The sequence below is a fragment of the Alligator mississippiensis genome, chromosome 1 (assembly GCF_030867095.1).
Source record: "Alligator mississippiensis isolate rAllMis1 chromosome 1, rAllMis1, whole genome shotgun sequence".
Taxonomy (NCBI): domain Eukaryota; kingdom Metazoa; phylum Chordata; order Crocodylia; family Alligatoridae; genus Alligator; species Alligator mississippiensis.
The window spans coordinates 130,363,069-130,383,336 of record NC_081824.1 but is presented as its reverse complement, the minus strand read 5'-3'; the positions used below and the strand labels follow the sequence as shown (position 1 = coordinate 130,383,336).

At 45.3% G+C, this 20,268-nt stretch overlaps 1 protein-coding gene across 3 annotated transcripts in view; it reads right to left on the bottom strand.

Moving 5' to 3' along the window:
- The window catches only part of CCDC170 (coiled-coil domain containing 170), a 124,075-nt gene that overhangs the window by 90,662 nt on the left and 13,145 nt on the right, over nucleotides 1-20,268 (bottom strand). For all 3 annotated transcript variants that reach the window (XR_002090546.2, XM_014605499.3, XM_019488311.2), the window contains exons 4-5: nucleotides 13,461-13,592; nucleotides 640-896 (exon numbers count right to left, since the gene is read on the bottom strand). Coding sequence is in view for 2 of the 3 variants with exons in the window: in XM_014605499.3 (XP_014460985.1) it covers nucleotides 640-896; nucleotides 13,461-13,592 (389 nt within the window). In the remaining variant the exon portion in view is untranslated. The remainder of the gene's footprint in view (nucleotides 1-639; nucleotides 897-13,460; nucleotides 13,593-20,268) is intronic.

Genomic DNA, 20,268 nt, shown 5'->3' with positions numbered 1-20,268 from the left:
AACTGCTTTAATGTCTGTTTGGTCACAATTTATTGCAGGAAAGTCACATATAGTCACAACAAATATAATGTCTAACAGAGCCCTGAAAGGTGAACAAACATTCTCTGCTCACTCCAGGTAATCCTTAACATAGTAAGAAAAGCCATCCATGATGGAAGGATAGCCCAATGCACAAAGCAAGTCAGGAATTTTCCCTGCTTGCAAATATAGGGACTACGAGGTTGATTTTTGCAGCCCATGTGTGCTGGAGGCAGAGTCAGGAGAAAACCCATAGAAAACACAGAAATGCAGTGGTAAATATCAAAGCTAGGGAAGAAAGACTAGTAGCACACTGCTTACCATGGATTCCTAAGTCAGGAAATTGATCCAGCTGTTTGTTTCGACAGTGTTTAGGAAAACAGGGTTTTGGGTACATTACACAAAAGATTATACCAAAGATTATAACTGAATCACAGAATCAATTTTCCTCCTAAAAGATGCAAATTCTCAAGGTCCCAGTGGAGAAGCAATATATAAAGCAACACAAATCTGTAAAGCTGTTTATGCTTTGAAATTTGTCTAAGTAGGTAATTTTCTGTCAGCCACTATAGAGCTCCAATATTTCAACCCAAAATTAAGCCACCACTTGTAATCTCTTACTTAAGTTTGACTTCTTGATCACGGATCTTCTCCTTCAGTTCCCAGTTCTCCTGGAACACTGCCTGTGCTGTTAAATCAGTCTGTTTTTTGTAAGTGGCAAGCACATTTGATTCCTCCTCTGCCTCCTGAACTCGGTTTTGCAGAGATGTGAGCAGAGATGATTGTCGAGCATTGTTTTCTTTGTAGCTTTCCACTTCAGCTTTCAACTCTTGGAATGATGCTTCCTTAGAAGCCATTTTAGACCTGAGTTCAAGAAGCTATAGACAGAAAAGGAAGAACAGAAAAAAACATACAGAAGGGAATAAGAATTTAGTATAGACTAAAACATCTGATATTAAACATTTTTAGAATATAGCAGGAAATACAGTGTGGAACCAGATTTTCCTATTAGGATCTACAAGAAATGAGATAACAAATAGCTGCCTTTTTTCAGTATTTCCCAACTGCTTTCTGTTAACTTCAGCTCAGGATTTTGAAGCAATAAGTAACTAACACAACCTTAATTAATATCAGCTTCAATGCTGCAAAGATAACGAAGTAAACAAAAACAGCCACTTTGTTTTCAATAGAACTGACAAAGGCTGCTTGCAGATGTTAAAAAAAAAAAAAATCAAACAAACAAGCCGTGACTTACCAGAAGCAGCAGCACAGTACTTCAACCTGGGTCTGGAGCATCTGTATAGATCAGATGCATCAGCAGGGCTTTTTGGAGCCTTTACCTAAGCTGAGTTATTAAATAAAAGAGCCAAAAAAGCCCCATTAAAATGCCTAATCGATACAGACGTTGGGCAAGCTGGGTCCAGCTAATGTGTTGCCTCTTCTGGCCATGCGCTGGGCTTGGTGCGGGAGCTCTGAAGCTCATAAAGGGTCTAGAGTTTAAAGTAAACCATCATTTTTGTTGGGATTTTTTAATGTCTACAACAGCCAAAGTTAATAAGAAAAAGAGTATTTTCAAATATCTAAAATACATTGGAAAAAACAGATTGAAAAATAAAAAACAGAAAGGTTACTATTGTCTTTTTAATATAAATTACATGAAAAGGCATATTTGTTGGCTACAAATGTCCAACTCGGGATCCTTAAAATTCTAGTTTATTAGGCGGATTGAAACACTGTAATCATAAACCTTGGGGCTGGTCCCCACATACACACACATGCACACATACACACACATACACACACACACAGTAGCAGGCTACAGAGTCAGGTATACCTATCCTACAAGCGCTGGAGTCTGTCGTTGAGGCTTCTTTCAGCGTGGTGTTATCTTCCAGAAGGGGGTCGCCGGCTGGTCCTTCTGGCTGGACAGGTCTGGTCGAGTTGGAGATCAAGAGGGCGCCACTGAGGGTCACTTTTCACTGCCTTTTATCTGTCTTTAGCAGACTTTGGTGACTCCCCAGTTTTCAGGTTTACCCAATCCAGGGGTCATTGACCCTCGTGGGACTTCCCCCCCCTCGGTGGCTACTGGATGGCATCTGTCAGCCCCAGGGGTCGTCCGCATGTACGTGCAGGTTTGGGAGTCCGTTGATGAATTTTGAATAGGGCTCTGGGAGCAGTTGATCTGGAGATACTCAGCCCAAAAGTTGGTCCCTGGCGTTGATTAACTCAGGCCAGGGCTTCTAGCCCTTGATCAGTGGAGTTTAGAGATTTCCCGGTTGTTACATTGTCTTCTATTGAGTTCTTCTGTTGGTTGATCTGCAGCTTCCAGGTGATAATTGCTGTGTGCTACCTTGTTACACATTCAATCACTATTTCACTTGCTTTTTCAGGGGCCAGCCTGATACAGTGAAGGACAGTTTGATTCCTACCCTTGTTAACATTGTTACAATGTATAACTTACTAAAACACATTTAGTTGAAAGTTGAAAGGTGAGAAGTATAAAATATAAGCTACAAATGCCATGGCACACAAATAGATAAAAATACCAAACTACAAGGGGAGATACAAAATGCACACATACAAATTTTAAAACACAATTCCGTATCTTAAAGTGAAAGAGAGAAGAAGGAAGAAAAGGTAGAAAAAGAGAAACATATCCAAAGAGGGGAGAGAAAATGCAGGCAAGAGAAAAAGGGGGCTTTCTGCTACATATTGGCAAGAAGAGTCATTCTGTAAGTTCTGTGAGAGCAGGATGTGCTCCTTCTTACTGGTAGAGCACTGTGCGGGGACTGTGGTACATCATGTGGAGACAGGACGCTAGAGAATGTTGCTGCCAATCACACCTGTACATGTGTATGACCAAACCTGATTTTCAAAGGCTTAAGAATTCAGCTAAATTCAGATGATTAACACTGAAACAAGAAAAGGATCTTTCTGATCTCATATGAGTATCCCTGTTCCAAGGTAGGAAGATGCTAAAGCTTTACAAGACGAAAGACTTTTTTGTGATACCTTCTAAGGGACGAATTGTATAGTTCAGCGAGCTATTAGACTAGCTTTCAGGCATGAAGTGCCCATTCCTCCGGTCCTGACGTTAAAGCAGTTTCTCAAGGGATAAAAACTTAGGTCCTGAGGAAAAGCACCGGATAAAAAACTTGCACAACAGCTCTCAACTATACAGTTGGTCCAATAAAAGATACTACCAAAAAGCCTTGCCTCAGAGACATTTCTTAGATCAGAGGTCAGCAATGTTTTTGAACAGAGTACTAAAAACACCTGCAACCTCAACTTGTAAGATGTTGGCATGCCAGGGGCAGATGGCAGGGGACCCACAAGGGGCCCCAGTCCTTGTTGTGGTAGCGCAGCCCCAACCCCTTCCCCACCATCCACCCTGAGGTGCACATGCCAAGCAAAATGCCTTTGCATGCCATGCTCTGGGACCCATGCTGGGGGTTGCTTATTCCTGTCCTAGACCATCACAGCTACAACACTCCAATCCTACTAAAGCTTTTCAACTCACAGCATTTTGTTGGTGTTTTTCCCCAGTAGGAAACAACATATTTCCTCCCCCACCTCACCCGAGTCATTCTTGGAAATGGCTGAGCCATTTCTGCTGAAAATTTCCTCCCAAAAAAATAATCCTGGAGGCAGACATCTGACATGTAAAATTTCAATCTAACTCCCCAAAGTATGGCAATGTTATAAACAACAGAAAGCAGAGTCTTACAATAAAAAAATGTTAAGCAACATTTAGACATTGTTGCCAGACCCACTTATAAAGAACAAGATGAAACATGAAGCATTTCATTTTAAACACATGAAGATTAAAATTATGCAATCAATTAAACTATGTTGAGTAGTTCTTAGATGTTGTTTCAGGGCATAGGCACAAGAACAAGCAACTGTAATGTAAATGAGGGATAGATTTCCTGTGTGTCAAGCTTTCCTGTGGTAACTGTCTATGTATATGTTTTTCCTCCATAGTAAACAAAAACTAATCTGTGGTAGTTTAGCCCTGAATGAGAGAGACAGATTAAAGTATCTTGCTTATGGTCACAAAGGAGAAGTCTTGCACAACCACAAATAGATCCAAATCTCCTGAGAGCTAGTCCAGTGCTTTATACACAGAATAATCCCTCCTGAGTTTACAAAAAGACACAACTGAGGGGACAGGCACACCAAATTCGAACAATCAATTGGCACCATCGTTCTTTACAGAGCGTGTTGTATGCACCAATGAGTTCCTTGGTGGCCACAGAGTCCGATGCGTGAGTGGCAGTCCCGCCCACAAGTAGGGCACACCCATGCACTAGCAATGCTCTGAATCTGAGCCACAGATTCTTTCCTCCTCTGACACTGGTCATCACAAAACCTAATCCAGTCTGCCTCACAGCGCCTCGCTCAATCTGAAAGCTGACCCCACCAGCCAGGGGAGCATTCTGAACTGTGCATCCTTTGGAATCTCTGTGGATGATTAGGACAGAAGTCATCTTGCAAGCATCCTGAAATTTGCACAGTGGTCTGCCTTTCTTTCTAGACCCTTCGCAAACTTCAGAGTACAGCACATGCTTCAAGATACTTGAGATCTAGCATTTGTATGACAACCTAGCCACCTGAATCTTTTCTTACTAATCAATGTTCCCATAAATGACATACCAGCATGATTTAATACTTCCACATTTATCACCCCATCTTGCCATTTTATTCGAAGAATTTTACACAGACATCTGATATAAAAGATGTTTAGTCTTTTGGTATGTTCGGCATAGGTCATCCATGTTTCTGAGCCATACAGAACAGTGGATAAAACATGTCCAAAAATATGGATTGTCACGTTAGTTGACAGTTTGTTATTGTTCCAGGCTCTGTCTTGCAAAAGAGCAAAGTTCCTGACTGCTTTACCAATTCTACTAGCCATCTCAGCATCAAGATCTACATTGCTGGTAACAATAAAGTCAAGGTAGAAAAACTGGTCAACAACATGCAGACAAGTACCGTCTAAGGTGATATCTGGAAATTACCACAGGGTAAACGAGGGTGGGATTTGCAGTATATTAGCTACTCTAAATTAAGTGCCTGTGCTCCTGTTTTACCCAACAGTAAATGAAAACAGGCCACAGTAGCTTACCGTTCCTTTGTTAAGTGTGCCCATGGCTTCAGTTTTCTTTTAATTAATGAAGAATAGTCTTACATTTAAGACACTAGACTGAGCTTAAAAGGTTTGAATAAATTTGTGGCTCTATCAGAGACCACTATCTAATCTCCTGTAACTCAATTCTCCTTCTATAAAATGAGATAATACCTCCTTTCTCCCCCCACTCTCTCCTGTTAGTTTAATTAGTAAGCCAACTGGAGGACAGAGCATCTCAGAATAAGAATTCTGCACAGCATCTAATGCAACAGAAAATTATCTGAGTTATTATCACTTAATAAGTATTATATTCAGCAACAGTAAATTTGGTATTTTGGAAGAAAGGGATGGTTGATTTCTTGATGCTTATTCTGTCTTTTCCAAAAATATCACTGAAAAGAAATCTATAATGTATCGCCATGACAATAAGTAAATAAAATGCTTACTTTCACTGATGAGTCACATAAGAGATCACAATTCTTATCTTCCTTAACTAAGAGGAAACATAAAACAAAGGTTCTAACCATGTTCATTAAAGACCTGAACAGATTTTACAGTAATGAGAGTTAACCAGCCCAATTCCAGCTCAGTTCCAGACAATTACATTTCTATAGATCTATATTTTGCTAATGGTTTATTGTCTTGCAGTGTAAGAGTAAAATTTCATGTTACAATTTGATCATGTTAAAACTTGAATGATCACACATTAAGTTTAATTAACTAGTAGGCCTGGGTGAACAGATAGGTATTCAATTTGGATTCAGCTGATTCGGAGGACAGTGATTCGATTCGGAGATTTGGGTCACTGTCCCAAATCGATTTGGCCAAATCAGCTTTGAAAGATTTGGCACTGATTCAGAGAGATTCGGTGATTCGGCCATAGACTATAATCACTGAAATACCTACAACTTTGCCTTTTTTTTTTGGTAGATTTGGATTAAAACAGCCAGGATGGTAGCCCCTTCTGAGGGCATGAAGACTGCCAAGTTTCAAGGAGATAGGTGCAGGGGTTTCTAGGAAACTGCATCTCAGGCTGCTGACAAGCAAAACTTGTGACGTGTGTGACTTTGTGTTCATGTTAAGGTGCAGCGGGACGAAACCAGCAGGAATGGTAGCCTGTAACAGGGGGCCTTCCTGGTGCTGTTTAGATCTCCGCCCGCCCACCCATTTCTGGGCCAACCGCCTGCCCCGCTTTTTCTTGCCACGCCTTGATGGAAAACTGATTCAGATGTTTCCCAGGCAGGAGGCTGCCCAATTAAGTGACTTAGGGTGCAATCCATTACGCAACTCCATACCTCCCCTCACACTGTGGCCCATGCCTTGCACATTGCATCCTTCACCCCCTCCAGCTGTGCTCCCCGCTCTGGGATCTTTGGCTCCCCCTTAGGCCCTGGCCCCGCCTTCAGGCCAGTTGAAATCCCGAGCCTCTTGCTCTGGACATTCCTCACGATGGGCCCCTGGCCCTTTGACCTCCCTTTGGATCCTGGCCCCAGCATGGACCAGTTGAGGGTACCTTTGATATCTTTTATTAGACCAACTGAATAGTTGGAGAAATATATCTTAGCAAGCCTTTGGATTTTAAAACCCTTTGTCAAGCTGAGGAAGCATCTAGTTGATGTGTGTGTGCTCTTCCTAGATGGAATAAATAGTGAAGAAGCCAGAGGCTGGCATGCAATGCAGGCCAGGAAATCAGTCAGTGAAAATGTAAATTGAGGTGTCAGGGGGTGAAGGACAGGCAGGGGGGGAGGGGAAGGAGGATGCAGCAGGTAAAAGTGGAGAGGTACCTGGGGAGTCAGATGTCAGGCAAGTTATAGTGTATCATAAATCCAATGTCTATATTGAGTCCATGAGTTTTTATATCCAGTAGGTTTATGAAGAGAAGTTTGTAGGCTTGCCTACAAAAGGTGTTTTATGAATTCAAACAAGCACCAAACCTTGGTAACATCATCACCAGAAGCAAACTTCCTGCAGCCCAAAACACACCAAATGGATCCAGATCATGCCATGATAAGAAATGCAAAACCTGCCAACATATCTCCAGTATCCCCACAATTATTACACCCCACAACAGGACCATCACCACTCCTGGATCTTATATGATGTTTCTGGAGATCCAGCTATATCTCATCCAGTGCACCAAATGCTCTGATGGAAAATACGTAGGAGACACCGAGGAACAACTGTGCATCAGAATGAGTGCACACTGGAAATTTATTACAGGCAAGAATGCCCAGCTACCTGTGGGGGCACATTTCTCACAAGAAAGCCACTCTGTCTCCAATCTCTCATGCCTGATCCTCAAAGGGAATTTACAAACCATCTTTCATAGACAAGCCTATGAACTTCACTTCATCAACCTCCTAGATACAGAAACTCATGGACTTAATATAGACATTGGATTTATGACACACTATAACCTGCCCGACATCTGACTCCCCAGGTACCTCTCCACTTTTACCTGCTACATCCCCCTTCTCCAGTATCCCTCCCATCCTATCCCTCACCCCCTAACACCTCAATTTATATTTTCAGTAACTGGTTTTCTTGTATGCATACTAGCCTCTGACTTCTTGCAGGCTTCTTACTAGTTAAGCTCACCTAGAGCCTCAAAACACCACTGCAACCAGCAAGCCTCAGACCTCTCAAAGATCTTACAGGTCTGGGCTTTCCCTAGCCGGGACTGTGCGTGTGTGCAGTAGCTGGAGGTTATAAGGCTCCTCCTACCCACCTTTCACCAGGGAGGTTTGTAGTCCTGGCATTTCTTGGGGGCTGCTGTGCCACTGGCAGTCCCACCAGGACTCCTGACCCTGGCAGAGTGCTGTTTTAGGTCATACACAGGACCTAGGGCCTCCTCCTTCCCCATAGCCCCAGCCCATACCTCAAGGTTTGTCCTGGTATTGGAGCTCAGCAGGAAGATGTTCTTCCCCTGCTGGCTGGTGATAAACTAAACTGCCACCTCTAGCTCTGAGAGCGGGGCATTAAATGGTTGTCAAAGAAAATTAAAAAAGCAAATAGGTGCGTAGTGAGGAGGGTGGCACTTACTCCATCTGCAGGTGGAGCTTGGGGAACTCCAGCAGTGGGAGATTCACCTTCAGGAACACCTGCTGCTCCACCAAACAAGGATCCAAGGAGGTTGGGGGGGGCGTGTCACAACATCCCCAGCAATGCTGAATACCCTCTCACTTGGAACACTGGCCGGTAAACAGGACAGGGGTTCCCAGGCATCCGTGGCCAGATCCTGCCACATCTGGCTGCAGGTTGCCCAATAGACCAAGGGGTCGCAGTCCAGTGGCTTCATGCCCTCGGCGAGATAAGTAGCCACCAAAGCCTCCATGCTACCTGTCCCAGGCTGGCATCTGGTGCCTCTGGACCCCAACATGGAAAGCCATGCCCTTGGCCCACATTGTCAACACCTGTCATGGAGGAGACAGGCTGCTGCTGGCAGTGCTGGCACAAGAAAGTGGATCACCCTCTTCCACATCCCCCCACCTCTGCCCTTCTGCCTCCCTGACTCTGTTCACCAGCACCTCTGTCCAATGATCAAGGGTTTTGCTGGCGCACATGCTGCCCTTCACCCTCGGATCACACATGGACACTAGCACGTGAACCATACTGGACCGCAACGGATCCAGCTGTTTTTTGATTCCTCCTTCAGCCGCTTCACCAATGCCTGCACCTCTGGTGACAGCGACTTACACCAGCCAGGAACACTGATCCCCTGGAACTTCTCCATTTGGTTCTCAAGCTCCTTCACTATGGGGATCACCTGGCTAAGAAGGGCATCGCTAGTGCTGAGGGTCTCAGTGGCCTCAAGGAAATGGCTAAAGGACCACCAAGATCTGGGAGATGGTAACCCACTCTGCTTTAAGTGGGCCGCTGATCCCAATCTCCCCGAGCAAGGCCATCTCATAGATGGCCTTCTGTTGCTCCACCAGCCTTTTGAGCATCAGGTATATGGAGTTCCACCGAGTCTGCACATCCTGCATGATTTTGTGCTGTGGGATGCTCAGCTCTGTCTGTTCATCCCACAGCATCTTGCCCACCTTGCTGCTCCAGTGGAAGTAGCCTGCCACCTTCCTGCATCTTGAAATGAGCTGGCCAGTCATAACGGTGCCATCACCAGCAGCCCTGTCCTCCTCCAAGGCATCCCTGACTACGAGGTGTGTGCTACACAGCAGATGCCAACAAAGTTGGCATCACGGACCACCTTGACAATATTGGCCCCCTTGTCGGTGACTATGAACTCACGGGTGAGCTTGCCTTGTCCAACAAGCCACCTCTACACCATGCAGCTCATGGCCACCATGATCTCCCTTGCCGTGTGGGACCCATCCATCACCTCCACTTGAAAGAGAGTCTACCGACGGCCTGACTGATTTCACCAGTGCCCTGCGAGGGAGAGTTAGGTATGATCTTCACCCCAGATGCTCCAGCTGTCCAAGGTGAAATGCAAGGCTACCTGCGGACCCACCTTGCGCAGCTCCACCCTCAAATACTCCCTGAATGCCTCATACAGGGAGGGTACAACCTGCTAAAGGTGGTGCATGTGGGCACTTGGTAGGATGGGACCACAAGCGCCATGAGCCTCCTGAACCTGGGATGCCCAACTGAGAAGGACTAGCCATCCAAAGCAAGCATCTCCTCAATGTCCAGCTGACCTTGCTCACCCTTGCAGTAGCATTGCCATGGTGGTGAAGTATTTCACCTCCTTGCCCCAGGTGATCTGCCTTTGGCAGTGCTGGCAGGTAGCATACCTGGGATCATCTGCCAACTCAAAATGATCCCACACTACACTACCCACCCCGCTTCTGGGTTGAGGCTGGCAATCCTGCCTTATCTGCCTCCTCAGCAGGCAGAGGCACAACATCAAGGGAAGCTGAGCCACCTGCCCCCACAACCTCCTCCAGAGTGCCTTCCGGAAGAGACCTGCCTGCAGGGGAACTTCGTGGGGTGTGGAGCACAAACTCAAATTCCCCCTTCTTCCCTAGAATTTCCCTGGCTACGGCAATAAACTCCCTTAGTTACAGATCCAGCTCCTTCTCTGGCACTGGGAGGCTCACGCTGGGAGCTGAAATTGAGGTGGGGGAGACTGTCATGCTGGTGCTGGTGGCTATTTCTGGTGTTAGTGGAGGTGGTGCAGGTACAGGGACCTCCTTGCTCCCAGCTCCTTGCTCCCACTAGCAGCAGAAGCCTCATGGCTGCTAGGGAAGAGGGTGCATCTAAGTTTGGGTTCAGGGGATCTTGCTCCCCCACCCCCTCTAACCCCTCTCCCTACCCCTGCCAGAAGACCTGGCACCTGCCTTTCCAACAAACTTCATAATGTTTGCTGTGCTGGAAAATGTGTGTGTTTATTATATCTTCATCTATCTGCTTACTATATCTTCTTCTATCTGCTTACTATATCTTCTATCTGTTTACTAGATAGAAAAGACTAGATAGAGAGACTAGATAGGGCCACTAGCAAAAGAGTGAGGAGGCTGACTAGGAAGCCAGCCATTGCAGCTAATACCTTTCACATGCTGCTGCTTCCAGACAAACAGCTCACAAAAGGGACAGAAAGGTTTCACACAGAGCCTTATATGCTGTTTCTATGTCCCTGCCAGAGCACTGTAACTGGAAGGAAACTCAGGGAAAGATCAGTCACTGGCCAGCTACAGATGTCAATATCAGAGCAGTCTTTCCCCTCCTCCTTCCCCCTCCCTCTTCTCAGTTTCTGTTTCCCCACAAGACCGCCTTTTCCGAATCGCCAAATCTTTTTCTGAATTGATCTGGATGCTTCTAATCAATTCAGAGATTTTTATGGGTCTCCAGATTCAATTTGGATTCGGCTGCCAAATTGGACCATATCTTCTCTGAATTGAATTGGTGACCAAAGCTTCGCAAACCCCTATTAACTAGTGCTAAGTGCCCTTTAGGCAAGTTACTCCATTTTGAGTCGTGATTATATTTGAGCTGGGCTACCTAGCATGAGTTGAGTTAAATTCTAGGTGTTCACCTGAAATAAAACCAATTTGCAGTCCTCCAGTAACCCAGGAGCCACAGCTCCCAGATGGACTAGCAATCACCCAGGATTCTATGGCCCTGGACTGAAAGCTGAGAACAGTTGGGACATAGGTGAGTGGGGAGGGAGGGAAAAGGGGTGAAGGGGGGTAGGGAAGCCAGGGCATGGAGAAGGGGTGGGAGGCAGGACTGGATGGGAAAAGTTGGAGGGGGTAGGGGGAAAAGGGGTGTAGGTATATGGGTACTTGCCATGCTGCTGCCCCCTCATCCCCCCAAATTGCGCCCCAACCCCCAGATCGTTCCCCTGCCACACAAATTGTCCCCTCTGCCCTCCATTGCTCCCTGCACCCCCAAATCAACTGTGATTAGTCCAAGAGTAGTGGAGGTGCAGGTAGGGGACTCCCTCCCTGCCTGCTCCTTGGGTCCCTCCAGTCCACACTGCCCCAGCACACCCAGATCGAGCCCCCAGCAGGTCCCACAATGGAAAGGGAGGCAGGGGCAAGTGGGTGGCAGGAAAGGGACAAGGTGCTGCCAGGCATCTGTGAGGCCCAGTGAGGGCTGGATCCAGGTGTGAAGGGTGGCATAGGCTTCAGGGAGCCTGAGAGCAGGTAGTAGAAGAGACCTCCCTGCTGCTGCCACTACCACTGCTCTTGGGCAGATTGAGGTGGTAGGGCACTGATCCAGATATTAAAGTGGGGATCTAAAATCTGATGGGAGGCAGCAGCGTTATTTTGGGGGCAGAGGGGGTGATCCAAGTAGCATTGGGGGAGGGCTTCCTCCCTCTCCTCCCCAGCCTATACTGTGGCTAGAGAGCCAATGAGCAGGGCAGGAATGGAGCAGACTTGCAACCCCTAGCCATGCCCCTGCTCATCAGCCCTCTAATACCAACTTTGAGCAGTGTACATGAGACAGGCTATTAACTCCAAATAGGTGACTAATCACTAGCACTAGTTAATCTTAACATAGACTAACATTACATAGTCTTCTTACTAAATCTACTGTGTAATCTCACCCTAACATATCGTTACTGTGCTATATTCAACAATTGCTAAATTATAGATTACATGACAAAGGCAACAACGTTTCACTTACTGGCAAAGTGATCTCATTTCATTTTGTGTGTCCCATACAGGTAAATCTTAAGGCACATTAAAAAGTGAGAGAGAACACGTAACTGTAAAATGCATTATGTGCTTTACAAACCACATAAATTAAAAGTACTATCACATATGAGTGTTATCATTCCTTTCTATCACTGGCAAGCATCTGTCTCAGTTTAATCAAGCAGTGAGACAAAGATGGGACAATTCCCATTTGGAAAAAAGGATAGCAATCTGTATGGCAATTAAGCTGATCCAGAAAAGGATCTTGGAGTCATTATTGATGTCAAAATGAACATGGGCCGACAGTGTGGGGATACGGTCAGGAAGGCCAACCACACCTTGTCATGCATCCACAGATGCATCTCAAGCAGGTCCAAGGAGGTGATCCTCCCCCTCTATGCAACACTGGTCAGGCTGCAGTTGGAGTACTGCATCCAGTTCTGGGTGCCACACTTCAGGAGGGATGTGGACAACATGGAGAGGGTCGAGAGGAGGGCCATCCATGTGATCAGGGGTCAGCAGGGCAGGCCCTACAAGGAGAAGCTAAGGGACATGAACCTGTTCAGCCTCCACAAAAGAAGGCTGAGGGGAGATCCAGTGGCCGTTTACAAACTAGCCAGGGGGGACCAGCAGGCATTGGAAGAGTCCCTGTTCCCCCGAGCGCTACCAGGAGTGACAAAAAATAACGGTCACAAGCTGGCAGAGGGTAGATTCAGGCTAGATATCAGGAGGTGCTACTTCACAGTTAGGGCGGCTAGAATCTGGAAGCAACTTCCAAGAAAAGTGGTGCTGGCTCCTACCCTGGGGGTCTTTAAGAGGCGGCTGGATGAACACCTTGCCGGGGCTGTTTGACCCCAGTACTCTTTCCTGCCATGGCAGGGGGTTGGACTTGATGATCTGCTCAGGTCCCTTCCGACCCTACCAACTATGAAACTATGAAGCTTCCTTCACAAATACAAATGAAAAATGAGCATGCTAAAAGCAATAGGAAAGTATGGGGGACCTGAACCTGATAAATGTTAATGCCACTTAGATAATTAAAAGATTGAAATATTGTTTTCAATTGTAATATACTGTATTTACTTATTAACAATAAGAAAGTGATCACTCTATACAGAGAGATTGAATGGATGTACTCCCTCTACATGGCATATGCACAACTCTCATTAACAGAACACAACTCTTAGAATTTCAACCTCCTCCCATACCTCTGACTGGGTGCATTCATACTTCACAAGAAGCGCTGCAAGTTTACTACGTGTGGTTTCAGCTGCAGCCCGATAGCGACTTATCTGTTCTCGAGTGACAGGGATGTCCAAAAGAAGATGATCATAAGCTCCCTGGGTAGCAGAGTCAAAACAAAAGGACAAAGTTAGGCATCATGTTTCTGAACATCTCTGTTTCTGAATATATTTGCTTCAGTAACTTAACCCCTCCCCACCATATATTCAAAATGCTGTATGCCTGCATACTAAATGGTTTAGACAGGTATAAGTCCATACAAATCAAAAAGTTTTATCTCTTTATATAATTTGACCCTGAATGTTATTAAAATTGGAAAGTCCAATACCACTGATATGTGGCTATTACATGTTTAAAAATTAAAGACAAAGAATTATTATACAATACCTTTGACCAGAGAGTGAGGTTGTCTGTCCCCATATCAACTCCTTTCTCTTACCTGTGCATGACTATTTCAGTATTCAGTATATACTGGAATATACTGCATACTGATATTGTGTACTGCTTGCTATTCCCAAAAATAAAAAAAAATATGTATGTTAGGAAGAAAAGTAGAATGAGAGATTTAAAAGCATCAGAACATAATATATTAAAGTCAGGGAACTATCCACCCTATCCCCATCCCTCCTGTTCCCCTGATGACCCTATAATTCAGTATGAGGACAATGATGGTAGGGATTCAGCTAATGCCTCCATCTCTATTCCAGATGCTCTCAACCCTGAGCCTTGTTTTTTTTCTCTCTGAGAACAGCTTGCAGCACTTATCCCAGGAAGCCCAATTATTGCAAATAAAACAAGATTAATCTAATTGAGAAAACAAAGCAAACTGAAGAACAAAAGGTAAGTATTCCAATTCATGTCTAAATAGAGGTCTTGGCAAGAGGCCCACTAGATAAAGCAATAGTAACCACAAAATATGCCCTAAATAAGATTGTGTCTAAAATCCTTAATATAGAATTGTGTTTAGTCCATTCAGGGATCACAAGGGGCGAGAAGAAGACACAAAGTATTTTTCCCTAACTCCATCAGTTTCACTGCCAAACTGGAAGAAAATTGTACTTCTAACTCTTAACAAATACAACACAGTCCAGCACTGCTACTCAGGAGACATTCCGAGGGCAGAGGAAGAGATAGGATGCAGTCTAAATCACATATTGGCCAGCAAAGCAAATAGCACACTGGTATGTGCACAGTGAACTCCGGTTAAGGCTGTTTTGGAGCTTATGTACATATAGTATGCTTGATGATTAACTATTCCTGATTTATTCCACTATAGCTATCCATACATGGAGTTAACCAGGACTAACTCCCTGTGAAGGAGAGACCATATTTGGGGCTTATCTACACTTGCATGTTCATACAGAGTAAGGAAGGGCTTGAATCTAAAGTGGGACAACTATTCAAGAATAACTCCATAGAATGTGTGGACAGCCACAGAATAAAAATCTGTTATTATTGCAGGACTGAATCTCTCTCCTACTCCTGACCTGAGCAATTTTTCTGAGGCTACAGGTTATCTTGACATCAGAGGAGAAAATGGGAAAAAAAAACATGTTTGTGGCATTTAAAAAAACATAATTAAAGAGCGTTGAGGAACACTAGGAGCAGTCCCAAGTGACTGATTAGCAGGTAGAATAGAAGCAACTATATTGAGTGCAGCTGAAGCAGGCAAAAGTTAAAGGTAAATGTGATAAAGGCTCTGAAATATACCATGCAGAGCATGTGCGCCCATACACATAGGCACATACACGCTCACTTTCTCCTATGCATTTTGATTGACAGTCAAAAAAACATCAGTGTTCTAAGGATTAAGATAAGAATAGGCAGCATGGAGCAATTATACAAAACAAAACTAAAATCATCTACCTCAGGGCTGTACAGCCCCCTAGCAGCTGGTGGCCACATGACTGCAGGCTGTACCAGGGAAAGCCGTGGACTCCCTAGGCTGCACACATGTCCTGCCCTCCCCCCCACACTGTGCATACAAACCCCCCACTGCTGCACCATGTGCCCATGTGGCACCAAGCTCACCCTTAGCCCCCTGGGCCACATGGCACTAAGCTGCCCCACCAACTGGGGCAGGAGCAAGCAAAAGTCAAAGGAAGGAGGGGGAAACCCAGAGATTCTGTCTGGTGTTGCTGAAGTAATGGTGAGGACAGCAACAGCTGGGCAGGGACCCAAGGGCCACAACTTACTTAAACCCTCACGAGCTGCATGTGCTCTATATTATTGGCTGAAATACTATCGCATGTAGTCACAGGCCATATGTACAAACCCTGCACCACACAAAAAGAGAGCTGAGAGTTCCTCTGGAGCCTAGTAGTTCCATTTCACCATACTCTGAAGGCATGTGAAGATTGGAAAAAGACTTAACAAAGGAGAACCCCAACTCAAGAAAAAGCAGGACAGACTGTTGGGGCAATTTCTGACAAAGTGCAGAGCCTACTTGCACCCTTATTGAATGCTCAAGGTCCCGAAGGTGGATGTGGGCAGGACTACAAACTATTACTTTCAGGAGTTCATTGCCAATTGACTAGCAAAAGTGTCATCACACTGCAGACTGTTCAAGGCTGTAGAGGGAAGGTGAGTTCTCTGGGACTAGTTATTTTGTTCTTATTCTGTTTCCATGTTCTTTTTTTCCTTTTACTTCTCTTTGTTTTCTCAGAGCCCTACAATGGATAAGTTTCCACCCCTAACCAAGGGATGGCAACTGCCCTGACCTGGATGGCCAGAACTTGAATATGTACACAGGTCCATGGCACCATGACAGCCAAATATCACTCTTAACCCAGCAGTATAAGAGCAATGTTGTAACCATGATAGTCCAGAAGTTATGCAAAAGGCAGGGATTTTATATGGACCAGCTATGTAGTTCAGATAAAGTAGGACGAGCTTTGGAATACAAGACATTCTTCCATAGGCCTTGATCTCCCAGTAATCATTTTCTTTTCTTCTGCTAACTGTCTATCTGCTATCCCTGAGAATTTCTCTCGGCCCTGCCTTCTGCTGTGTCTGGGTTCCTATGATCAGAGACCTGATGAAGAACGTCTTGCATTCAAAAAGCTTATCTAACTTTATCCCAGCTACATACTTGGTCCAATAAAAGATATCACCCTAAGAAATCTTTGCCTCTCTCAGTAGTAACCCACAAAGAGTTTGTTTTTATCGTTCAACTATGTGGCCCTGATTTGGGGAAACTAGAAAAAAAAACAAGTCTTAGGGTAACACTGTATCTCTTCAGTAACCGTCCAAAAAGTTAGTGTAATTGATATTATTGTGCATATAAGAAGTAAAACAGTCTGTTAACGGCCTTAGTAATTGGTTTTGTTTGAAGATAAAACAGGTGCACAGATTAAAACAATGTATTCTAGAGCTGAAAGAACAAATACTGACACAATTGCTCCTAACATATTAAACCTCCATAGAAAACTCTGCCCAGTAATTTAGTTTGTAGGATTATCATTTTTTCCAAAAGGCTAAACTGTTGTCTCAACAAATCACTGAAATATATTCCAAATGACAAGACAACCCCTGCCTGAACACAAAAGGAACCACACGACAAAAACCACATCAGCTTCTGCAAAATACATCTCCCACCACATGAAAATTTACACCCATGCACAAATTTCCCGAGCCTCCATCCTTGCCAAACACCTATACAAATAGATGGGCTTCATTCCTTAACCACACTCAGGCTATACTGGTGAAGGATGAAGCAAAGTGGAAGGTAATTCCAAGGCTAAGAGCCTTCATGAAGAACTCTCTGCTAGCATGTACTCTAGTTTATAGGCTTTCATTTATTCCAACTGTGCTAAGTCACATATTGAGACAGACATCTATGAGGCAAGTCATATTTCAAATCACAAAGGCTTCACAGGACAGACTTACCACTTAAAATTCCATCCAGAAACCTAGAAAGATCAATAGAAACTTCAGCCCACATGATCACTTGCTTACTAATAAGCTACAACATGCTTCTGCTAATTTCTGCCTCAACTTCAGTTTCCAGATTGAGTTAAAGTATAGATTTAGAAGGCATTGTATAAAGCCAACTCCACATCAGAAAGAAACATAGTTACAACTTCCTGACCAGATGGAGGTAGAAAAAGTCATCCAGGTTACTACAGATATATGATTGTCTAAACAACATGGCAAGATACCTTCCATACCAACTTGCTAACTTGAGCTGCAGCAGCAGATACACTCCCTCAGAATCACTCACATGATCCTTTCCACATGTAGCCCAGGTACACTCAGGGGGGTATGCCCTGTCCTCCAATGACAGTGGTGGGGGTCAGGCAGGGTGCTGATGGACGGGCTGGCTACTTGAGCAGTTCCCTCACCTCTCTACAGAGTCAGGCTGAGACCGAGTGCTTAACTATATACAATTTATTACTATAATAAATACTTAAGATAAAACATGAAATATTTACAATAAAGCTTAGCATATGACACTACATATAATATCCCACAATTCACATAAATCATATAACTTACAACATATATAATAATTAATACATTGAACAAGATAGTTAAGGTTACAACACGATAAACACATATGGGGAATCAACTTATATAACCCAAATAAGTTAATACTATTTCCTAGACCTACCAAGTAACAATACAAATATACATATTAACACATTATTCTCTAAGGAAGTTTATATGTTCTTACCCATAGCTATATAGACCTTGACACAACCATCACCCTAAATAGGGTGTGCACTCAGTACCTCCCGGAGAGGTTTCTTTGGAGCCCCTTCCCTTTAGGGCCCTGGCATGTGAACACACCCCCCCCACAATAGAGGGTGGAGGCAACAGACCCTCTTGTCCTGTGCCCATCTTCCCTGCAGGGCCCGCTTCCCCATCAACTCACGCTTCATTTCTGAACCAGCCAAGGTTCATCCCCTGGAGGCTGATCCTGAAAGAGCCACTCTCCAGCAGCGCCTTCGGCTCCTTAATGGCCTGGCACCCAGCACTGGGCAGCCCAGGGCTCTTTCTCTCTCATGGGAGCTTAACTCTTACAGGCTCTGGTTCCCCGGTCTCATACCAGGGGTCCTCCCTTTCCCAGGCCCTGCTCTGGGCACCGGGGCTCTTTTAGTTAAAGGTGGAGCTGCGCTGCAGGGCTCCGGTCACTCAGTCTAGGGCCAGGGCTAACTTGAGCAGCCGCGAGCTACTCCCAGGCAGGTCCTCCGTGCACCGACCCACACACCAGGTGAAGCCCGAGCAGCCACAAGCTGCTCCCAGGGTGGATTCTCCGTGTGCTGATCCGCACACCACGTGGGGCCCAAGCAGCCTCGAGCTGCTCCCAGGGCCAGCTCTCTGTGTGTTGATCTGTACACTGTGTGGGGCCCCAGCAGCCTCAGGCCAGCTCTCCATGTGCCAATCTGCACACAGACTGCCCAGCCATTTGCCAGGTTCACAGACTCAAGCTGCCTCAAGCGGCTCCTAGAGCCTGATCCCTGTACGCCAATTTGCACACTGCTGAAGCTCAAGCAGGATCCCGAAGACAGCCGTCTCTGGAGCTCCTCTCTCCTCGCTGTCCCTTGTCATCTCTCCCTAGTGTGCTGAGCATGCTTCCCTTTTATACTCTTCAGGGGCTCCACCCCCAAAGTTCTCCGGATCTGGTTGGTGTAGTTCCGATCCAGGTCCAGCTGTTCCTTGTCCCCTCCCTTCGGAAAAGGGCGGGGCATTGCTTCCCTTGGGCTGCCTCCAGATTGGTGAGCAGGCTCCACCAATCAAACAGCAGACCCTCAAGCCTGGGACTCAACCCAAGTCCCGAAAATGTAAGCCTGCTATACACATTATCTTGTTTTCAACCTAGCAATACCCCCTCAGCATTCACTGCATTAAACATCAATAAGATCACTCCTAGGTCCATGCCTCAATCATGGCCAGAAACAGTTGAGGAACTTTCACCCTCAAACAAACGCGTTTCTACTCATTCACTAAGTATGATCCAAGCTGTCACATACACTATATTACATTCCCTTCTGGTTGGAAGACTCATTGATTTCCCAACATCCTGCAGTTACTTTTACTGCTACTTCTTATACTGTACCATTTCTCCAAATCCTGATCTTCCTTTCTGTTTTACTCTATTGGTTGTCTGATGTAATATATTTAGAGTGTATGCTCTTTGGAGCAGAGATTGTATCTTTACAGCATAGCCTCCCAAAATTGAATGGGGGAAATACCCATAGATTCACAGATGTTAGGGTCGGAAGGGACCTCAATAGACCATCGAGTCTGACCCCCTGCATAGGCAGAAAAGAGTGCTGGGTTCAGATGACCCCAGTTAGATGCCTATCTAACCTCCTCTTGAAGACCCCCAGGGTAGGGGAGAGCACCACCTCCCTTGGGAGCCCATTCCAGACTTTGGCCACTCTAACTGTGAAAAAGTTCTTCCTAATGTCCAATCTAAATCTGCTCTCTGCTAGCTTATGGCCATTATTTCTTGTAACCCCCAGGGGCGCCTTGGTGAGTAAAACCTCACCAATTCCCTTCTGTGCCCCCATGATGAATTTATAGGCAGCCACAAGGTCGCCTCTCAACCTTCTCTTGCGGAGGCTGAAGAGGTCCAGGTGCCCTAGTCTCTCCTCATAGGGCTTGGCCTGCAAGCCCTTAACCATACATGTGGCCCTTCTCTGGACCCTCTCCAGGTTATCCACATCTCTCTTGAAGTGTGGTGCCCAAAATTGCATGCAGTATTCCAACTGCGGTCTGACCAGCGCCCGATAGAGGGGAATTATCACCTCCTTGGTTCTGTTCGTC